Source organism: Hyla sarda, chromosome 10 (assembly GCF_029499605.1).
Source record: "Hyla sarda isolate aHylSar1 chromosome 10, aHylSar1.hap1, whole genome shotgun sequence".
NCBI lineage: Eukaryota > Metazoa > Chordata > Amphibia > Anura > Hylidae > Hyla > Hyla sarda.
In genome coordinates this window covers 103,186,726-103,210,558 of record NC_079198.1, presented here as the reverse complement: position 1 = coordinate 103,210,558, position 23,833 = coordinate 103,186,726, and the positions used below count along the sequence as shown (strand labels likewise).

Sequence of the window (23,833 nt, the reverse complement as noted above, 5' to 3'; positions counted from 1 at the left end):
TGCATTTTATTGCATTTTTTTATTGCATCTACTATGCGCATTTTATTGTGATGGTCACATTTATTTATTAATTAAAAAGATTTATTCTGAAACCATTATACAAGTGAATACTGTGATCTCACAAGGGCCCTGTGAGTCACTGGTACCCCTATATACTATACTATCTTATATATTTTTACTGATTAATAATAAATCATTGTTATTTTTACCTACCATCGGGATCCACTATCTTTGACCTTTGAGCCCCAATTCTTTTTGTACTTATTTCATATTATTTTTGACCACGTGGGTATTGGTGTCATTAATGGGTTGCCCAGGTCTACATTGGTATAGGTATAACAGGAGCCACTCCACCTACAAATTCTTTTAGATTGCATTTGACTTTGAAAATCAGCTCAGCTTTGTCCTGTGTCTGCAAGACAAGCAATACAAGTCTATGGCGGTGGGAGGAGGGACCATCACCACCAGCTCTGGGAGAACTGCAAATTAGAGATAAAGCCTGCAGAAATCTTCTGAAAAATACCATACACAAGTTTTATAATGGCCAGAAATAGTGCTGCTCCTCATGTACACATACAGGGCTGCTTATTCGGAAAAGTCAATTGAAATGACAGGTACACTTTAAGTGATATTGACTGATGTGTAATCAGAGAAGAACCTGTACATATAAACTTCATGTAATCTGGATTTTAAATCCAGTTTTTATTAAAAGGGGTTTTCACTTTCAAGCTACCCTTTCTCAAATTCACTTTCAGGGCTTTTACCATTTACCAGTTGGGGGTCATCATTTGGACCCCATGGGTATTGAACTTCTTTCAGACCTTGATTTGATGGACCGAGTCTGCCCTTGTATTTCATGTTCAATTAAATACCCTGTAATACTACATATGCCCTGCTAAGACCGTAGCAGCAACAACATACGTCAGGCTGCATAATTCCTTGACAAAGACCTGTGATGACGGAGGGTTTGAGAAGCCGAACTTGTGCCGATCAGTAAGTCCACTGTTTGCCATTAAGGACTATGAAATGAGACAACCCTATGGATGAGATGTTACAACAACGTGGCCTGGAAAGAAGCTCACTTACCTGAACAAACTTTAAGGGAATCTGCCAGCTGTATATAAGCTGGAGATATCGGGGGATATGTGAATAGGTCAAACAAATGATGCCTATGTGTTAAACGATGGCCGTAAAACCCTTCTTTATTTCCAAACTCAAGTGCCTAGGAGGTGGTGCTGATCTGCACCATCACTCTCCCCCTACCCCCCCTCTTCCTGGCTTGACTGATTGACATACAGGGCTCGATGCCAACATGCAAGCATTGCATACGTGCAATAGAGGGATCTTAGAAATACATATTATGAAAAGCATATGCATGTCTTCATTCAGGTGTGTGTTACCCCATTGTCTCTCAGTGCAGGCACCACTGTTTTACGAGATGCATTAGGTGGAGCAGGAATTAGTGTAATCCTGTTACTAAAACAAACGCTGCTGTATTTTTGCAGGTATTGTGTTACACATGAGTTTTCCATTTATTAATAAACAGCAGTTCAAGTGCCACAGATCAACATGACTTAACGCTCTGGTTTCCTGGTTTCATCATAACGTGACTTGTGTTGTGAATATAACCTGGTACGTTTCAATGATATCGCCTTTCAAAGTCAGTTTTGCTGTTGTCATTGCAGGGTTACTGGGCTGTAAAACGATACAAAGCAGAAACAAGAATGAAAAAAAAGTTTAATATAATATATAATGCACTGTTACAGTGTGGGCTCATGTCAATGACCATGTGATGGCACAAAGCTGTAATAGGGTATTCATAGACATCCATAGGACTCTAGTGTAACTCCTATATTGAAGGAGATATCCAGCAATAATAAACCTATTTCCTATCCACACGATATGGGATAAGTAGCTGATCATGGGGGGGGGGGGGGTTGCGTCTGAGCGCTGGGACCTCCAGCGATCACCAGGAATGGGGCCCGGTGCTCAGTGAGGAGAGCAAGCTGCTGGCGGCACGTGCTCAATTCATTTCTATGGGAGATTTATAATGCAGATTCTGTCAAAAATAACAAGAGATAAAATGCCAACACCCACATACATAAAATGTCACTGTCTACCACGTAAAGCGGCAGGACTTTATAAATAAATAATAGAAATAAGAAACTTCAGTTAATGTTCACATCTGGGAAATTTGTTGCAAAAATGCCTACGCCTAAAAATCCGTTGTTGTTTCTGCAAAAAGTGCACATATCTCTGCAAAGTCAGTATTTTCCAAACAATGCCTTCAGCTGTTGCAAAACTACAACTCCCACCATGCCCGGACAGCCAACGGCTGTCCGGGCATGCAGGGAGTTGTAGTTTTGCAACAGCTGGAGGCACCCTGTTTGGAAAAAAATGATATAGATGTATGGGATAGCAGTACAAAATTCGGCAACAAATCTGCCATGTGTGAATAAACCCTTTAAACATCCAGAGCCGTCCTTAGATTGTAAAAGGATTTGACTCTGTATAACTATTATTATACATTCCCTATACACCCCCTGCTGGGTATTCTAGAAACAGCACAATGAGTCTTCCGTAGTAAGATCTGATGCCACAAAGTGTTTAATAATTAAGATTCATTGATCATGCTGTGATTTGTTATTCTACTTTATCATATGCATTTTAATAGCTGTGGTAAAGAACTCCTAGGAGCAGATATAGGATAAGCTAAAGAATTGGTTCTTATTATTCATTTTAATTGATCATTGTTTGGTTCACTAAGAAAGGTATATAATGTATAATGCATTCAATCCTATAAATAATTCCAAATGTTAAATAGTCGCCTTTAGCGCTGCTGTTTTAAATCCAGGAGACTGCCCCCGGGCCGCAAGCTTTGGGTCATGGGGAGTCTGACCATGCAGACATTTGGAATATGGATGGTGCATGGGTGACTTTATTTTTTCCTTTACTTTTTTTTTCCCGCTTAACACTTCATTGTTTAATGTCTTTCCAGTTTAATAAGGTTCTAATACAGCAACATTTTAGGGTATGTATTAATTTTACACCCCTAGGACTCCCCATAGTTCTACTAAACATAATTCTTAGTGTTGGACTTTAGTGTTCTTTGGTAATTCAAGTATGGTTCAGCCCCAGGATGGGGCCTAGGTGTCACTGCAGTCCTATAGACCTGAAGACTTTTATATGACATAGTTGTGCATTTTATAAAAATAATGATGGTGTTGAGAGGGGTTGCTATATAAATATATATATATATATATATATATATATATATATATATATTATATGTATACATATATTTCTCAACCATGTGCCAAGGAGGCAGGGTTGAGTTCCTTAACCCCTTAAGGACAAAGCCCATTTTCACTTTAAAGGGGTTATCCAGGAAAAAAAATTTTTTTATATATCAACTGACTCCAGAAAGTTAAACAGATTTGTAAATTACTTCTATAAAAAAATATTAATCCTTTCCGTACTTATGAGCTGCTGAAGTTGAGTTGTTCTTTTCTTTCTAAGTGCTCTCTGATGACACGTGTCTCGGAAACCACCCAGTTTAGAAGCAAATTCCCGAAGCAAACCTCTTCTACTCTGTGCAGTTCCCGAGACAGGCAGAGATGTCAGCAGAGAGAAATGTTGCCAGACAGAAAAGAACAACTCCACTTCAGCAGCTGATAATTATTGAAAGGATTAAGATTTTTTAATAGAAGTAATTTACAAATCTGTTTAACCTTCTGGAGCCAGTTGATATAAATTTTTTTTTCTTTCCCTGGAATATCCCTTTAACCCCTTAAGGACCCAGGACGTACGGGGATGTCCCGCACCCTGGGCTTTAAGGACCCAGGACGTCCCCGTACGTCCTGGCGTTTTCTGGTCCCTGCCGCGCACCGGGCAGAGATCGGAAGTGGATGCCTGCTGAAATGCTTCAGTAGGCATCCAGGGCAAATGCCGAGGGGGGCCATGTCTGCCCCCCATGTCGGCGATGGTCGCAAATCGCGAGGGAAATCGCCCCTGCATAAAATTTTGCATGATCCCGGTTGTCACAGACAGCCAGGACCATGCTGAAGTATAGGAGCGAGGTGGCAAGCCTGCCACCTCTTCCTATCCCCTGCGATTCCTCGGTTAGAACTAACCGACCAATCGCAGGGGGGGGGGGGGGGGCGGTTACTTCCTATTTTCTGCTATTAACCCTTGCAAAAATGTGAAATTTGGGGGGAAACACACATTTTAGTGACATTTATTTTTTATTTTTTTACATATGCAAAAGTCGTGAAACACCTGTGGGGTATTAAGGCTCACTTTATTCCTTGTTACGTTCCTCAAGGGGTCTAGTTTCCAAAATAGTATGCCTTGTGTTTTTTTTTTGCTGTTCTGGCACCATAGGGGCTTCCTAAATGCATCATTTCAGAAAAATGTACTCTCCAAAATCCCCTTGGCGCTCCTTCACTTCTGAGCCCTCTACTGCGCCCGCCGAACACTTTACATAGACATATGAGGTATGTGCTTACTCGAGAGAAATTGGACTACAAATATAAGTATACATTTTCTTCTTTTACCCGTTGTAAAAATTCAAAAATTGGGTCTACAAGAACATGCGAGTGTAAAAAATGAAGATTGTGAATTTTCTCCTTCACTTTGCTGCTATTCCTGTGAAACACTTAAAGGGTTAAAACGCTGACTGAATGTCATTTTGAATACTTTGAGGGGTGCAGTTTTTATAATGGGGTCATTTGTGGGGTATTTCTAAGATGAAGACCCTTCAAATCCCCTTCAAAACTGAACTGGTCCCTGAAAAATTGTGAGTTTGGAAATTTTGTGAAAAATTGGAAAATTGCTGCTGAACTTTGAAGCCCTCTGGTGTCTTCCAAAAGTAAAAACACGTCAATTTTATGATGCAAACATAAAGTAGACATATTGTATATGTGAATAAAAAAAAAATATTGGGAATATCCATTTTCCTTACAAGCAGAGAGCTTCAAAGTTAGAAAAATGCAAAATTTTCAAATTTTTCATAAAATTTTGGGATTTTTCACCAACAAAGGATGCAAGTTACCACAAAATTTTTACCACTATGTTAAAGTAGAATATGTCACGAAAAAACAATCTCGGAATCAGAATGATAACTAAAAGCATTCCAGAGTTATTAATGTTTAAAGTGACAGTGGTCAGATGTGCAAAAAATGGCCGGGTCCTAAGGTGTAAAATGGCTGGGTCCTTAAGGGGTTAAGGACCAGGCCAATTTTGCACCTACAGAATCAAATAAGGACTTGTTTTTTGCGCCACCAATTGTACTTTGTAATGACATCAATCATTTAATAACAAAATGTACAGCAAAACCAAAAAAAATAAAAATTTTGTGAGGTGAAATTGAAAAACAAAAAAAACAAAAAAACGCCATTTGGTATTTTTGGGGGCTTCTGTTTCTACGCAGTGCACTTTTCGGTAAAAATGCCAACTATTTTTTATTCTGTAGGTCCATACAATTAGAAGGATATCCAAATCATGTAGGTTTTATTTTAATTTACTACTTTAAAAAAATCCTAAGTATATGCATCAAAATTAGTTGTTACGCCGAGCGCTCCGGGTCCCCGCTCCTCCCCGGAGCGCTCGCTTCACTCTCCCCGCGGCAGCGCTCCGGTCACGTCCTCTGACCCGGGGCGCTGCGATTCCGCTGCCAGCCGGGATGCGATTCGCGATGCGGGTAGCGCCCGCTCGCGATGCGCACCCCGGCTCCCCTACCTGACTCGCTCTCCGTCTGTTCTGTCCCGGCGCGCGCGGCCCCGCTCCCTAGGGCGCGCGCGCGCCGGGTCTCTGCGATTTAAAGGGCCACTGCGCCGCTGATTGGCGCAGTGGTTCCAATTAGTGTGTTCACCTGTGCACTTCCCTATATCACCTCACTTCCCCTGCACTCCCTTGCCGGATCTTGTTGCCTTAGTGCCAGTGAAAGCGTTCCTTGTGTGTTCCTTGCCTGTGTTTCCAGACCTTCTGCCGTTGCCCCTGACTACGATCCTTGCTGCCTGCCCCGACCTTCTGCTACGTCCGACCTTGCTTCTGTCTACTCCCTTGTACCGCGCCTATCTTCAGCAGCCAGAGAGGTGAGCCGTTGCTAGTGGATACGACCTGGTCACTACCGCCGCAGCAAGACCATCCCGCTTTGCGGCGGGCTCTGGTGAAAACCAGTAGTGGCTTAGAACCGGTCCACTAGCACGGTCCACGCCAATCCCTCTCTGGCACAGAGGATCCACTACCTGCCAGCCGGCATCGTGACAGTAGATCCGGCCATGGATCCCGCTGAAGTTCCTCTGCCAGTTGTCGCTGACCTCACCACGGTGGTCGCCCAGCAGTCACAACAGATAGCGCAACAAGGCCAACAGCTGTCTCAACTGACCGTTATGCTACAACAGTTTCTACCACAGCTTCAGCAGTCATCTCCTCCGCCAGCTCCTGCACCTCCTCCGCAGCGAGTGGCCGCTCCTGGGATACGCTTATCCTTGCCGGATAAATTTGATGGGGACTCTAAGTTTTGCCGTGGCTTTCTTTCCCAATGTTCCCTGCATCTGGAGATGATGTCGGACCTGTTTCCCACTGAAAGGTCTAAGGTGGCTTTCGTAGTCAGCCTTCTGTCCGGAAAAGCCCTGTCATGGGCCACACCGCTCTGGGACCGCAATGACCCCGTCACTGCCTCTGTACACTCCTTCTTCTCGGAAATCCGAAGTGTCTTTGAGGAACCTGCCCGAGCCTCTTCTGCTGAGACTGCCCTGTTGAACCTGGTCCAGGGTAATTCTTCCGTTGGCGAGTATGCCGTACAATTCCGTACTCTTGCTTCAGAATTGTCCTGGAATAATGAGGCCCTCTGCGCGACCTTCAAAAAAGGCCTATCCAGCAACATTAAAGATGTTCTGGCCGCACGAGAAATTCCTGCTAATCTACATGAACTTATTCACCTAGCCACTCGCATTGACATGCGTTTTTCCGAAAGGCGTCAGGAACTCCGCCAAGATATGGACTCTGTTCGCACGAGGCGTTTCTCCTCCTCGGCTCCTCTCTCCTCTGGTCCCCTGCAATCTGTTCCTGTGCCTCCCGCCGTGGAGGCTATGCAGGTCGACCGGTCTCGCCTGACACCTCAAGAGAGGACACGACGCCGTATGGAGAACCTCTGCCTGTACTGTGCTAGTACCGAACACTTCCTGAGAGATTGTCCTATCCGTCCTCCCCGCCTGGAAAGACGTACGCTGACTCCGCACAAAGGTGAGACAGTCCTTGATGTCTACTCTGCTTCTCCACGTCTTACTGTGCCTGTGCGGATGTCTGCCTCTGCCTTCTCCTTCTCTACAGTGGCCTTCTTGGACTCTGGATCTGCAGGAAATTTTATTTTGGCCTCTCTCGTCAACAAGTTCAACATCCCGGTGACCAGTCTCGCCAGACCCCTCTACATCAATTGTGTAAATAATGAAAGATTGGACTGTACCATACGTTTCCGCACGGAGCCCCTTCTTATGAGCATCGGATCTCATCATGAGAGGATTGAACTTTTGGTCCTCCCCAATTGCACCTCGGAAATTCTCCTTGGACTTCCCTGGCTTCAACTTCATTCCCCTACCCTGGATTGGTCCACTGGGGAGATCAAGTGTTGGGGGTCCTCTTGTTCCAAGAACTGTCTAAAACCGGTTCCCAGTAACCCTTGCCGTAACTCTGTGGTTCCTCCAGTAACCGGTCTCCCTAAGGCCTATATGGACTTCGCGGATGTTTTCTGCAAAAAACAAGCTGAAACTCTACCTCCTCACAGGCCTTATGATTGCCCTATCGACCTCCTCCCGGGCACTACTCCACCCCGGGGCAGAATTTATCCTCTCTCTGCCCCAGAGACTCTTGCCATGTCCGAATACGTCCAGGAGAATCTAAAAAAGGGCTTTATCCGTAAATCCTCCTCTCCTGCCGGAGCCGGATTTTTCTTTGTGTCCAAAAAAGATGGCTCCCTACGTCCGTGCATTGACTACCGCGGTCTTAATAAAATCACGGTTAAGAACCGCTACCCCTTACCCCTCATCTCTGAACTCTTTGATCGCCTCCAAGGTGCCCACATCTTCACTAAATTGGACTTAAGAGGCGCCTATAACCTCATCCGCATCAGAGAGGGGGACGAGTGGAAAACGGCATTTAACACCAGAGATGGACACTTTGAGTATCTGGTCATGCCCTTTGGACTGTGCAACGCCCCTGCCGTCTTCCAAGACTTTGTCAATGAAATTTTTCGTGATCTGTTATACTCCTGTGTTGTTGTATATCTGGACGATATCCTAATTTTTTCTGCCAATCTAGAAGAACACCGCCAGCATGTCCGTATGGTTCTTCAGAGACTTCGTGACAACCAACTCTATGCCAAAATTGAGAAATGTCTGTTTGAATGCCAATCTCTTCCTTTTCTAGGATATTTGGTCTCTGGCCAGGGACTACAGATGGATCCAGACAAACTCTCTGCCGTCTTAGATTGGCCACGCCCCTCCGGACTCCGTGCTATCCAACGCTTTTTGGGGTTCGCCAATTATTACAGGCAATTTATTCCACATTTTTCTACCATTGTGGCTCCTATCGTGGCTTTAACCAAAAAAAATGCTGATCCCAAGTCCTGGCCTCCTCAAGCAGAAGACGCCTTTAAACGACTCAAGTCTGCCTTTTCTTCGGCTCCCGTCCTCTCCAGACCTGACCCTTCCAAACCCTTCCTATTGGAGGTTGATGCCTCCTCAGTGGGAGCTGGAGCTGTTCTTCTACAAAAAAATTCTTCCGGGCATGCTGTCACTTGTGGTTTTTTCTCTAGGACCTTCTCTCCAGCGGAGAGGAACTACTCCATCGGGGATCGAGAGCTTCTAGCCATTAAATTAGCACTTGAGGAATGGAGGCATCTGCTGGAGGGATCAAGTTCTCCTGTTATTATCTACACCGACCACAAGAACCTCTCCTACCTCCAGTCTGCCCAACGGCTGAATCCTCGCCAGGCCCGGTGGTCTCTGTTCTTTGCCCGATTTAATTTTGAGATTCACTTTCGTCCTGCCGATAAGAACATTAGGGCCGATGCTCTCTCTCGTTCCTCGGATGCCTCAGAAGTTGAACTCTCTCCGCAACACATCATTCCACCTGACTGCCTGATCTCCACTTCTCCTGCCTCCATCAGGCAGACTCCTCCAGGAAAGACCTTTGTTTCTCCTCGCCAACGCCTCGGAATCCTCAAATGGGGTCACTCCTCCCATCTCGCAGGTCATGCGGGTATCAAGAAATCTGTGCAACTCATCTCCCGCTTCTATTGGTGGCCGACTCTGGAGACGGATGTTGTGGACTTTGTGCGAGCCTGCACTATCTGTGCCCGGGATAAGACTCCTCGCCAGAAGCCCGCTGGTTTTCTTCATCCTCTGCCTGTCCCCGAACAGCCTTGGTCTCTGATTGGTATGGATTTTATTACTGATTTACCCCCTTCCCGTGGCAACACTGTTATTTGGGTGGTCGTTGATCGATTCTCCAAAATGGCACATTTCATCCCTCTTCCTGGTCTTCCTTCTGCGCCTCAGTTGGCTAAACAATTTTTTGTACACATTTTTCGTCTTCACGGGTTGCCTACGCAGATTGTCTCGGATAGAGGCGTCCAATTCGTGTCTAAATTCTGGAGGGCTCTCTGTAAACAACTCAAGATTAAATTAAATTTTTCTTCTGCATATCATCCCCAGTCCAATGGACAAGTAGAAAGGATTAACCAGATCTTGGGTGATTATTTGCGACATTTTGTTTCCTCCCGCCAGGATGACTGGGCAGATCTCCTCCCATGGGCCGAATTCTCGTATAACTTCAGGGTCTCTGAGTCTTCCTCCAAATCCCCATTTTTCGTGGTGTACGGCCGTCACCCTCTTCCCCCCCTCCCTACTCCCTTGCCCTCTGGTCTGCCCGCTGTGGATGAAATTTCTCGTGACCTTTCCATCATATGGAGAGAGACCCAAAATTCTCTCTTACAGGCTTCATCACGCATGAAGAAGTTCGCGGATAAGAAAAGAAGAGCTCCCCCCGTTTTTTCCCCTGGAGACAAGGTATGGCTCTCCGCTAAATATGTCCGCTTCCGTGTCCCTAGCTACAAGTTGGGACCACGCTATCTTGGTCCTTTCAAAATTTTGTGTCAAATTAATCCTGTCTCTTATAAACTTCTTCTTCCTCCCTCTCTTCGTATCCCTAATGCCTTTCACGTCTCTCTTCTCAAACCACTCATCCTCAACCGTTTTTCTCCCAAATCTGTTCCTCCCACTCCTGTTTCCGGCTCCTCGGACATCTTCTCGGTCAAAGAAATTTTAGCTGCCAAAAAGGTCAGAGGGAAAAATTTTTTTTTAGTGGACTGGGAGGGTTGTGGTCCTGAAGAGAGATCCTGGGAACCTGAGGACAACATCCTAGACAAAAGTCTGCTCCTCAGGTTCTCAGGCTCTAAGAAGAGGGGGAGACCCAAGGGGGGGGGTACTGTTACGCCGAGCGCTCCGGGTCCCCGCTCCTCCCCGGAGCGCTCGCTTCACTCTCCCCGCGGCAGCGCTCCGGTCACGTCCTCTGACCCGGGGCGCTGCGATTCCGCTGCCAGCCGGGATGCGATTCGCGATGCGGGTAGCGCCCGCTCGCGATGCGCACCCCGGCTCCCCTACCTGACTCGCTCTCCGTCTGTTCTGTCCCGGCGCGCGCGGCCCCGCTCCCTAGGGCGCGCGCGCGCCGGGTCTCTGCGATTTAAAGGGCCACTGCGCCGCTGATTGGCGCAGTGGTTCCAATTAGTGTGTTCACCTGTGCACTTCCCTATATCACCTCACTTCCCCTGCACTCCCTTGCCGGATCTTGTTGCCTTAGTGCCAGTGAAAGCGTTCCTTGTGTGTTCCTTGCCTGTGTTTCCAGACCTTCTGCCGTTGCCCCTGACTACGATCCTTGCTGCCTGCCCCGACCTTCTGCTACGTCCGACCTTGCTTCTGTCTACTCCCTTGTACCGCGCCTATCTTCAGCAGCCAGAGAGGTGAGCCGTTGCTAGTGGATACGACCTGGTCACTACCGCCGCAGCAAGACCATCCCGCTTTGCGGCGGGCTCTGGTGAAAACCAGTAGTGGCTTAGAACCGGTCCACTAGCACGGTCCACGCCAATCCCTCTCTGGCACAGAGGATCCACTACCTGCCAGCCGGCATCGTGACATTAGTATGTTTAAAATTGTCATCTTCTGACCCCTATAACTTTTATGAGCTATATGAGGGCTCATTTTTTGTGCTGTGGTCTGTAGTTTTTTGTATCGGTACCATTTTTGTTTTGATGGGACTTTTTGATCCCTTTTTATTAGTTTTTATGGTATATGAAGTGACCAAAAATGCACAATTTTTTTTTTACGTGTACGCCATCGATCCTGCTGTTTAGCTAACCTTATATTTTAATGGTTCGGACTTTTATGCATGCGGTGGTACCACATATGATTCTTTTTATTTTTTATTACTCTATTTTATTTTAAAAAAATGGGAAAAGGGGGGTGATTTTAACTTTTATTAGGGAAGGGATTAATTCACTTTTATTAACTTTTATTTTTACACTATATTTTTTTTAGCCCCATAAGGAACTACCGTATAACATGCAACCTTCTGATTGCATGTACTGATCAATGCTATGCCATAGCATAGCTTTGATCAGTGTTCTCGGCACTCTGCTGCTCTAGCCTGCATAGCAGGCTAGAGGCAGCAGATGACAGTTCGGATGGCTCCTTCCCCCAAATATTATAAAAAATGATATATTGGCACATAAGGTCATGTTCCCTGCTGGTCACCAAGGTTCATACCTTTGGGGAAATGAGATAGATGGAGAAAAGCTGCATCACACCACCTAAAGTATGCATGCCACTGTGTAAATGAGAGTTCACATCTTCAATAACATTATACAAGACCCTATCTGGGTTAGCTTAGTGTATAGGGCCTATAGCTAAATGATAGCTGTCATCAAGCTCCTCACTGTAACTGTATACATTTGACATGTGTTAGTTTCTCTATACAACAAAACAGGTTTTACATACGTCATATCCAGCAGGAGGTATCCAAGTGATAGATATAGTTTTCCGCTGCCCGGCATCAACCACAGCTTTCACTGGTTCTATGGTGAATCCTTTCTGCTGTAAGAGCTGCACATTGTCCCAGACAAATTCTATATTCTAAAAGCAGACATAAATATGATTCATTAGGTAATTGTAGTTATACTATAATGCACTAATACACATCAATGTCCTACACAGATCAGACTAGTTTACTTCATAGAGCATTGCCCTACTTGAAATTCCTGTGTACGACTCCTTTCACACTATATTGTTGCTCCGTTACAAAGACCCGTTACAATGTCCCGCTAAGAAAACCCTTAAAACGTCTGTTAAAAGAACCCATTAATGTCTATGGGATTTTTTGATTATCCCTTCTCACCAGTTATAGCCCGTTATGAATAACGGATGTATTTGTGGTGGGAAAAAATTTGTGCATGTGATGTTTTTTCTCCTGTCACAAATAACGTCCGTTATTCATAATGGGCTATAGCGGGTGAGAACGGATAATAAAACAATTCCATAGACATGAATGGGATTTTTTAACGGACGTTTTTAAGGGTTTTCTTAACGAGACATTGTAAGGGGTTTTTGTAACAGAGCAACAGTATATTGTGAAAGGAGCCTAAGATGTACCAAGGATACAAGTATAGTTTCTCTTCAAATCCGTAAAATAAAGAGCACATTGTATTGGACTCAGAATACTGAATCTCATAACCATCTTTTTGTGTATTAAAAAACAATAGATTTGTCAGGATCAGTTCACACAGAAGGTATACTGACAACACAAAAGGGCAGATTTACTCTCTAATGGTTCATACACACGTGCGGATCCACAGCATATTTTATGCTGCGGATCTGCCGACGATGGAACTCTACAGTGTGACTCAGATGTGCCTGCTCAGAGCGGCAAGCCGCTCTGAGCAGACACACTGCTGCAATGTGCGAGTTGCGCGGTGTACTCGCACACATGTCGGCAGCTCCCCCTGCTCCCTGAGCTAGGCCAAGAGCAGCTGCGATGTGTGCGAGTATACTGCGCATGTGCATGGCGACTCACACATTGGAGTGCGTCTGCATGTGGCGGCGGAGTCACACTGGAGGGGTCCATTGTCGGCAGATCTGTAGCGTAAAAAAGACTGTGGACCCGCCTGTGTGAACAAGCCCTAATAGTTAAAGTTCTAAGGATGCTTCCCATTTTTCTCCGAGGCTTATTCTGTAATCTGGCGCATCTGTAGACTTATCTAACTTTTTATCCCAATTCTTGGTTGACTTAGGGCCCATTCATCCTATGGAATTTAGCTTTCTCACTTGCAGAATCAATGCTGCCTAGAGTCTACACTTATTTTATTCAGAATTTTACCGCTGTAGTAAGCATTGGGAAAAAAAAGTCCCATTAAACAAATGGGATTCCACCACAGCCTTCCCCCGAAAGAATAAACAACGGTACAATCAATTGAACGATGAATGGTAGCTTCATGCAAAGGAAATTCTATGCAGAATTTCAGCTAGAAATTCCTGCAGTGTGAATGAGCCCTTACTGTATACCAAGATTCTGATCCACTTTGGTTCATGAAGTCACACCCTCTTGCCTTGTGAGCTGTGGAAACTGTTTAAAACACATTTGTCTTAAAGGGGTTTTCTTAACTCAAAAATGTTTTCCCTATCCACAGTGATCATAGGGTTCTGACCGCTGGGAGCTCTAAGCTCAGCAAAGTTTGTATGACCTATAGAGAATGAATGAAGTGCAGGCGATGCAAGCATAGTGTAATCCTTTCATGCAGGGGCAGTTTTACTTCGTTTTTATGATTGGTAGAGGTCCCAGCAAATAGCTACCCTTTCTGTGAAAAGTGGAAACTTTACAATTTGAGTTATGCCATATTTTGGCACATTTTATGTCAAGGCATAAAGCTGCCACAATATCCATGCACTACATTACTGCAGCAGAGTTACTATAATATTTGGGTAATTTTAGTTATTCATATCACCACTGATTTTGGTGAAAAATAGGTATGTCCCGATACCATTTTTTTTAAGACCAAGTACTCGTACCGATACTTTTTGTTTAAGCACTCGCCAATACCAATTACCAATACTTTTTTTAATATCACGTGACAGGGTTTTTTTTTTTTTTTTTTTTATAAATTTTTTTCTTTAATGGTGAAAAAAAGGATTTTTTAAAAGTTTTTATAAGAGAAAGGGCTTTTTTTATATAAAAAAAAATATGTATTTTATTTAAACTTTTTAAAAAGGGGGGGGATTAAAATTTTTATTAGGGAAGGGGTTAATTGACATTTATAATTATTATTTATTACAATTTTTTTCACAATTTTTAAGTCCCCATAGGGGACTATTACTTGCAATCTGTAGATTGCATTCAGTGATCAATGCTATGCCATAGCATAGCATTTATCAGTTTTTATCGGCGCTCCCTTACTACTGCCTGCCATGGATGGCTGCGGTAAAGGAGCGACAATCGCACGGCATGGAGCCCGGTAAGGGACCTCCGGCCGTCCTCTCAGCATCAGCATCCCTGAGCTACCCGGCAGTTAATCTCAGGACTTTTAGATGCCACAATCAACTTTGATCGAGGCATCTAAAAGGTTAATGCAGATCCCAGCTATGACATGAGCTCAGCTGCTGAGTGCGCTGCATAGCTCCAGAGTGGGCACAGGGGGCGTAAATTTACACCCTGCATCCTCTAGAAGTGGATCCGTGCGGAGAATGCAGACGGCTTACCACACCTCCGTGATACCTGCCGGTGGGAGTCCTGCTGGCAGGTATCGGATTAGGTACTGGGGACATTTGCACAAGTTCTCCTACAAACGTCCAGTATCTGTCCTGATACCAGTATCGGTATCGAAACATCCCTAGTTATAAATGACTACAAGAAAATTATAGACACCAATAGACAAGGTCTGTGCCATTCAGATGAATTTGAGATACTAACTAGGCATTTTCGGTGAGTTTTTCAGAAATCAATCTACAGGGAGAGGGGAGCCTGATATCTGTTGTGAATGGTAGTGGATCCAGTGATATCTACATACAGGTGTGACCTTTCACTGTACTTTTGTCTGTGCCTAAAAGAAAAGAAATACTGGAAAGTCTCAGGTGAGCTTTCCAGAATTCCAAATGCAAAATTTCAGGTTTATTGTAAAATATATATATAGTATAGTGGAAAATTTGAAAATCACCAAAAAATTCATTAAAAAAAAAATGTTCCTTTCAAAGCTCCTAGGCTGGAATGCAAAATCTGCGCCAGGGATTCCCAAACTTTATAGTTCTAGTTACCTTTATAGTTATCTGGCAATGGATGAAGTGCAAGATTTCATAGAAGACAATGTTGGAAAATCTCTGTGCGATAAAAGAGGCTAGTGCAAAGCTACAACTCCCAGCATGCCCAGACAGCTGTCTGGGCATGCTTAGAGTTGTGGTTTTGCAACTGCTGGAGACACACTATTTGAAAACACTGGGGTAGTGTTTCTTGCTCAAGATATTGGAGATTTTGTCAGTGATCAAATGTCTTGCAAACCATCAGTTCAGTGCTTACCCTAAAAAAAAGTATAAGCAAAGTATGGACAAGATTTCATATGCCCTTATTCAGACTGAGTAAATTATCTCTGTGCATTAAAGTCTTGGTAACAACTATAATATATGTATATAACAAGCCCTGATTTACAGTCATGGCCGTCAATGTTGGCACCCCTGAAATTTTTCAAGAAAATTAAGTATTTTTCTCACAGAAAAGGATTGCAGTAATGCATGTTTTGCTATACACATGTTTATTCCCTTTGTGTGTATTGGAACTAAACCAAAAAGGGAGGAAAAAAAGCAAATTGGACAAAATGTCACACCAAACTCCAAAAATGGTCTGGAAAAAATTATTGGCACCCTTTCAAAATTGTGGAAAAAAAAAAGATTGTTTCAAGCATGTGATGCTCTTTTAACCCCTTAAGGACCAGGGGTTTTCCGTTTTTGCACTTTAGTTTTTTCCTCTAAAAAAAAAACCTTTAAAAAAATCATAACTCTTTCAATTTTGCACCTAAAAATCCATATGATGGCTTATTTTTTGCACCACCAATTCTACTTTATAATGATATCAGTCATTTTACCCAAAAAATCTTCAGTGAAATGGAAAAAAAATCATTGTGCGACAAAATTGAAGAAAAAAAACACAATTTTGTACATTTTGGGGGCTTCTGTTTCTACACAGTACATTTTAAAATGACACCTTATCTTTATTCCGTAGGTCCATACAATTAAAATGATACCCTACTTATATAGGTTTGATTTTGTCGTACTTATGAAAAAAATCATAACTACATGCAGGAAAATTTATACGTTTAAAATTGTCATCTTCTGACTCCTATAACGTTTAAATTTTTCAGCGTATGGGGCGGTATGAGGGCAAATTTTTAGCGCCGTTATCTGAAGTTTTTAGCGGTACCATTATTGTATTGTTCGAACTTATTGAAAATATAAAAGGAACTAAATCTAAAGCACCCTTTAAATCTCCTGGTCTAATACAACCTTTTAGGATCAGCTGTTTCATGATATAAAAAGTGACCAAAAATACGCTATTTTGGACTTTGGAATTTTTTTGCACATGCACCATTGACCGTGCAGTTAAATGAATGATATATTTTTTATAATCCGGACATTTCCATGCGCGGCGATACCACATATGTCTAATTTTATTTTTATTTACACAGTTTTTTTTTTTTTTATGGAAAAAGGGGGGTGATTCAAACTTTTATTAGGGAAGGGGTTAAATGATCTTTATTAACTTTTTTTCCCCACTTTTTTTGCAATGTTATAGCTCCCATAGGAAACCATTGATCGATGATTCTGTCACTTAACTGCTCAAGCCTGGATCTCAGGCACTGAGCAGTCATTCGGCAATCGGACACCAGGAGGCAGGTAAGGGGACCCTCCTCGTGTCTTACAGCTGTTCGGGATGCCGCGATTTCACCTCGGCGATCCCGAACAGCCCCCTGAGCTAACCGGCATTAGTTTAGTTTCACTTTAGACGCGGCTATCAACTTTGAACGCCGGGTCTAAAGGGTTAATAGCACAGGGCACCGCGATCAGTGCCGCGCGCTATTAGTCACGGGTCCTGGCCGTTGTTAGAGGCCAGGCCCGACCCGGTATGACGTGGGGCCACGGCGTGGCCCCGCGTTATAGAACGGGAGCGGACTCATGACGTACCGGTTTAAGAGGTTAAACTCCCCTGGGGCAAGTAACAGGTGTGGGCAATATAAAAAAATCACACCTGAAAGCAGATAAAAAGGAGAGAAGTTCACGTAGTCTTTGCATTGTGTGCAAGCAATGCATTGACAACAGAAAGAGGAGAATAGAACTGTGAGGACTTGAGAACCAAAATTGTGGAAAAATATCAACAATCTCAAGGTTACAAGTCCATCTCCAGAGATCTAGATTTGCCTTTGTCCACAGTGCGCAACATTATCAAGTAGTTAGCAACCCATGGCACTGTAGCTAATCTCCCTGGGCGTGCACGGAAGAGAAAAATTTATGGAAGGTGAAAACACAGGATAGTCCGGATGGAGGATAAGCAGCCCCAAACAAGTTCCAAAGATATTCAAGCTGTCCTGCAGGCTCAGGGAGCATCAGTGTCAACGCAAACTGTTCGTCGACATTTCAATGAAATGAAAAGCTATGGCAGGAGACTCAAGAGGACCCCACTGCTGACACAGAGACATAAAAAAGCAAGACTACATTTTGCCAAAATGAACTTGAGTAAGTCAAAATCCTTCTGGGAAAACATCCTGTGGACAGATGAGACCAAGATAGAGCTTTTTGGTAAAGCACATCATTCTACTGTTCACCAAAAACAGAATGAGACCTACAAAGAAAAGAACACAGTACCTACAGTGAAATATGGTGGAGGTTCAATTATGTTTTGGGGTTGTTTTGCTGCCTCTGGCACTGGGTGCCTTGAATGTGTGCAAGGCATCATGAAATTTGAGGATTACCAATGGATTTTGGGTTGCACTGTACAGCCCAGTGTCAGAAAGCTGGGTTTGCGTCCGAGATCTTGGGTCTTCCAGCAGGACAATGTATAAATGTGTCAAATGTCAAAAAGCCCCCAGAAATGGATGGCAACAAAGCGCTGGAGAGGTCTGAAGTGGCCAGCAATGAGTCCAGATCTAAATCCCATTGAACACCTGTGGAGAGATCTTAAAATTTCTGTTGGGAAAAGGCGCCTTCCAATAAGAGAGACCTGGAGCAGTTTGCAAAGGAAGAGTGGTCCAACATTCCGGCTGAGAGGTGTAAGAAGTTTATTGATGGTTTTAGGAAGCAACTGATTTCTGTTATTTTTTTCCAAAAGGTGTGCAACCAAATATTAAGTTAAGGGTGCCAATAATTTTGTCCAGCCCATTTTTGGAGGTTGGTGTGACATTATGTCCAATTTGCTTTTTTCCCTCCTTTTTTGGGTTTAGTTCCAATACACACAAAGGGAATAAACATGTGTATAGCAAAACATGTGTTACTGCAATCCTTTTCTCTGAGAAATACTTCATTTTCTTGAAAAATTTCAGGGGTGCCAACATTTATGGCCATGGCTGTATCTGTGTGCATGAAGTTAACTGGGAGATGTGACAGAACCAGGAGTGTACACTGGATTAATAAATCACAGGAGTCTCATGCTAAGACCTCATGCTGCTTGGTTACTGTACACTGAATACATTTTCCCTGAGTCCTTTGCTCCCCAAACAACGGGCTTATTTACCTTTTTGGCAGAAGATAATAATGTACGTATGCAGCCAATGTACAGCTCTCTGACAGCTGGTCCCATGTCATCCTCTGTCTGGGTACACTGAAGGCTCACAATAAGTGATCTCACAGGTTCATCCGAATCTTAAGAAAGAAACGTGGATAAATAAAGTCACTGTTACATTTACCAGCCGAATCAGAAAGTTACTAGGTGCAGCAGAGCAATAATGTCCAGTCTACATGCTAAGTGCTATAAAGGTGCGAAAAAAAATAAACAACATAAATATCTTGTGTTTGCTAAGAAAACAAGTTTGACGTCAGGCCCGGAGAATGCTGCATTTTCTATAGGTTCCCCGCACACCCACTTGTGTTGTTTGAGAAATGGCTATTGACGTCAATGGGGATATTACACTTCTGCCATCGGTGTCAAGGCAGCTTGGGAATTAAAATATATAGAGCAGAACATAAAAATACATGAATAATGCAGTAAGTGGCGCGGAGTTCAATACAATGTGATAAAGGCAGCAGTAAAGAAGTGTTTCCATTATTAAAGTAACAAGAAGAAAAGGAAGATTTTTGCTTGCATGTGTTTGTAGAAATTCTTACATTGATAAAAGGGTTACCACTGGATCCAGAATTTGGGCCTGTGTATCTACTGTTCAAGGGTTCAATATATTATTTACATTGTATATCAGCATGTTAAAGTGCACTTGTTGCTTTAATAGGAACCAATCATCAGATTTTACCGCTGCGCCCGTAAGTAGTTACCTGGGCGGGGAGCTCCTGTCACCTAGTCCCTTGTCTTCAGCCGGCAGTGACACCCCCTCTGCTTGATTGATGGGCTGCGCCATCGCTCTGCTCCATCTGTTCAGTGATCAGAGCGATGACGCGGCCCATCAATCAAGCCGAGGGGACGTCACTGCCGGCTGAAGACAAGGGACTAGGCGACAGGAGCTCCCTGCCCAGGGGGCTACTTACGGGGCCAGCGGGGACTAGTTTATAAGTTTATATCCTCACCATCCCTGGGGGCAGGAGTGTCCCCTGGGGATGGTGAGGATCAATATTTTACCCTATATAATGCTTTTCCAAGGGTAAAATCTGATGATTGGTTCCCTTTAAAAAAACTTTTAACATGTCCTAGACACATGTTAAAAGTTTTATTTGTCGGGGTCTGAGTGTTTAGACCTCGACCAATAGTTAGAACTAGCAGGGAGAAAAGTACAGCTGACCGAGACAATCCTATAGACTTACATTGCAAGTTTGTCGTGCTTAGTGCACTCTTCTTCTAGCTTGTTCTAGCTATTGGTTGCAGTCAGAACACTCAGTCTGTGACCAATCAAAACTTTTGAAATGTCTCTACACCATTTCAAAAGTTTTCAAAGTGACAGTTTCCATTAAAATCTGCACCAAATTCTACAAGAAGAGTGCAAACATACTTGTCCAGCATTAGCAATGTTACCAACAAAATGTATAAATCGAAGCACAATAGGGGGAGTCGTACAAAGTGCCATGCAATATAACTGTCTATGCATTAATCCGAGCACCATAAGAAGTGAAAGATGTGCAGCAATTGGTTGCTAAGAGCAACAAGTACAGTATTACTTTTCACAAATCTGTGAAAATAAGGAATACATTTCCTAGAGATCTAGCCCATTTTGATCTGACTTCTATGGGACATCCTTTGTCATAATTAGGTAGTGCTAACTGCCCGAAACGTGTTGGAATTGTTTGCTTTTTGTATGTTTTTTTTTTTTTTTTTTTTTTTATGATATTTAAATAAAGCTGGAATTTTTTAATTAGTAGCTGGTGATATTCTTTTACACATTTGCCTGCAATCCCTTTAAAGAGTACCTATGATCATCTAAAATGTCCCCAATCCCCCTCCCCCATCTGTCCCTGATTCTTACTGATACTAGGCCTGTGTTTATTTAGTTGAAAACCCCCTCTTTCTACCTTCTTCTCTTCTTCTTTCTTGCTCGTTTAGCTCTCCTTCTGTGAGGGAGGAAGGGGACATGGCCTGACAGGCGCGACATCATGTGAAGCCTGCCTGGGCTGACTTCCACCCTTCCTCCTCTATGCTGCGATCCCTCTTGGGAGCACGCATAGAGGCTGTGAATCCACATTATTATTATGAATTATTCATTATGAACACACCATTTTGTGTGTGATGATCAGCAAGGCGGCAGCTCTGAGTCTCCTCCTCTCTGTGTTTACTAATGCACGTGCAGAGAGGAGGAAGATCAGAGCTCAGAGCTGCCGTGCCGCTGCTGATCATCACACACAAAATGGTGGGTTCATAATGAATAATATATATATAATATTAGTAGTAATCAGTAGTAAATTAGTAGTAAACCTGAAGAGGCGGCTGGCCACAGTGAATGACAGGCAGGGAGCTGCACTGAGCTCGCCCGTGTACAGGATACAGTCTGAGATTTCGGACTCAGGGACTGCTAGGAAGACCCTTAGAGGTCACTATTTCAAACATTAAAAATAAATATAAAGAAGCATATTTTTTAATAACATGTAACTAGAAAGTTATTCAGTATACATTTATCTATAATATATAAAACGTTTCTTTGAAGAAAGGTACTCTTTAACAACTACCCAGCAAAAGATATGTTCCTCACTAAAAAAACACAAAACACACATGCACACAAAAAAAAAACATAGGCGTAACTCAACCTTTCATTTTTTTTTATATGTGGGTATGTTCACACTATTGAATCTCTGCACGGAATTCCTCTTTGAAATAACTAAAAATATTGGTGTGAATGGGCTTTTTGTTGACCCAATCACAATGCGGAAATTCAGGATTCTAAACATGTAGAAAGAATGAACATGTTCATTCTTTTGGCAGGATTCTAAACATGTAGAAAGAATGAACATGTTCATTCTTTTGGCAGGATTCCTTGCAGACGATGGTGATGGCGCAGGTCAGCACGGTGCTGGTGTTGATGGACTTTGGTGGCAGCGGCTGCTACAGACAGAATCTACATCTGGAATATCTCAGTGTGAATATACCCTTAGGTGGGGATTTTAGGGCTACACAGAACAAGCTTTTAGCTTATTAATGCTTATCCCAGCAGCTTCTTACGATCCCAACAGCCTTGGCTGATCGATCTATTTGTGTATATGGAGAGATCTATCATTCAGGCTTGTGGGGAAAGGCAAAGCCCCCCCCCCCCAATGACTTATGGTTCAGGCAACATAAATTGATGACAGGTTCCTTTTAAATACATAAAGAGCCTACATTTTGCATGCATCAGTAGAAAAAAAAACACATTTAGCATTCTGAAACATAAACATAACATATCATTATTTTTTTTTATTATTTTCAGATCTTTTTGTGTTGCTTTTTTACAAGATGAATCAACTTCTCAGAGAGAACCAAACCTACCTTCTTCATTTACTGGGACTATGCTGAGCGATTCAGTGGGAACAGCTACAGGATCGGCACCCTCAACAAACATTATGTGATTTTTTGCTGCTCCCTTCAAGTGGATGGTGTGAGCTATATGCTGTAGGGACAGAATGAAGGTCTTCAATAAGCAAGTATAAACACTGGTTGATATCACACCGGGGCACTACTATGGAGATTGGTGTTTGGAGGGCAGTAGAAATCCATCTGTCACATAAGAATACAGCAGTACTGTAAAATAGCACATGATAATGTGACGTCCTGGTGAAGATTTAGAGAACTTTCCTAACCAGGATGCCTCCAGCTGTTGCAAAACTACAAATCCCAGCATGCCCGGACAGCCCTGGTTGTGAAACACTGATCCATGGGTTAATAACAGAGCTGGAAGTGCTTAGCCCAATAATAATATAGAGAGGTGACGTCTATCTCTAGTCTCTCTTGTTATGGGGGTACTAAGAAATGTCTTTCATACAAACATGCATCCTGTTACTTATTCAGAGTCTTTGAATGCAAATGTACAAAATGTCATCCAAACACTATTCTTTCTGCTTTGATCCAGATCTAAGGGGTCTTCTCTACAGAGTATCGAGAACAGGCAGATCCGACAATGACTGGGCCCTGACTCATCAGGAGTGTATAACAAGTCCACTGTTTGTTTAAACATCAATTGGGTCAGTGTCAGGGAAATTATGTATTTATGTGTCATTTCGTGTTGGTATAATAACAGTCTCTGCTAATAAAATAAGACCAAAGAGGAAAACTGGGACAGGCTTGATGAAGAGTAATAGCTGAATGTGTATTGTGTATATATCTTCAGTTTACACGTGCATCTGCTGTTTCCCGTGCCCTTTTTAAGAAAAATGAAAATGACCTACATCTATTTAAAGTATGCTTCCATAGGAGAAAAGAAAATGTATAATTCTTGTTATTTCTCTTACCTTACCAAAGAGCTCCACCGTGAGGATATCCGAGTAAAGCACACTCTCGTGGTCTGGAGTGAAAGACACGGTGAAGTCTTGTGCTATATCAGGTTGGATGATGCCCTCTACAGGAGTCACACTGAAAACACTACGTCCATTGTAGTTCTGTGGGCCTGAAATGGTAGAACATAGGTAGACACAAGTGACTTACTATCTGATTTAATCTATCTATCTTTCTATCTATCACTATTGAATCTATCTGTCTATCTATCTATCTCATATCTATCTATCTATCTATCTAATATCTATTTCATATCTATCTATCTATCTGTACCTATTGCTATTTAAACTAATCTATCTATCACTATTAAATCTTTCTTTCAGGAATGAATCTAATCTATTACAAATGAATCAAATATATCTATAACTATCAAATCTTATCTCTATCTATCTATCCATCTCTCTTACTATTGAATCTACCTGACACAATTAAATCTAATCTATCTATCACTATTGAGTCTAAAAGATCTATCTATCTATGACTATTAAATCTATATCTATCTATCACCATTAAATCAAATCTTTACTTTTTTTATTTCCTTTATTGTTTTATCATTGTAAATATAAAAATGTACATGACAAATTAAAATTTCAATAATCTACATATTAATATTATCAAGCATATACACTTTTTA

At 42.7% G+C, this 23,833-nt stretch overlaps 1 protein-coding gene across 1 annotated transcript in view; it reads right to left on the bottom strand.

Moving 5' to 3' along the window:
* Positions 1–249: 249 nt before the first annotated feature.
* The window catches only part of CFAP74 (cilia and flagella associated protein 74), a 194,771-nt gene continuing 171,187 nt past the window's right edge, over positions 250–23,833 (bottom strand). The window contains exons 36-40 of the mRNA XM_056543666.1: positions 23,157–23,311; positions 22,198–22,318; positions 18,817–18,944; positions 12,054–12,188; positions 250–1,695 (exon numbers count right to left, since the gene is read on the bottom strand). Of these exons, the coding sequence (XP_056399641.1) occupies positions 1,600–1,695; positions 12,054–12,188; positions 18,817–18,944; positions 22,198–22,318; positions 23,157–23,311 (635 nt within the window). The 3' untranslated portion in view covers positions 250–1,599. The remainder of the gene's footprint in view (positions 1,696–12,053; positions 12,189–18,816; positions 18,945–22,197; positions 22,319–23,156; positions 23,312–23,833) is intronic.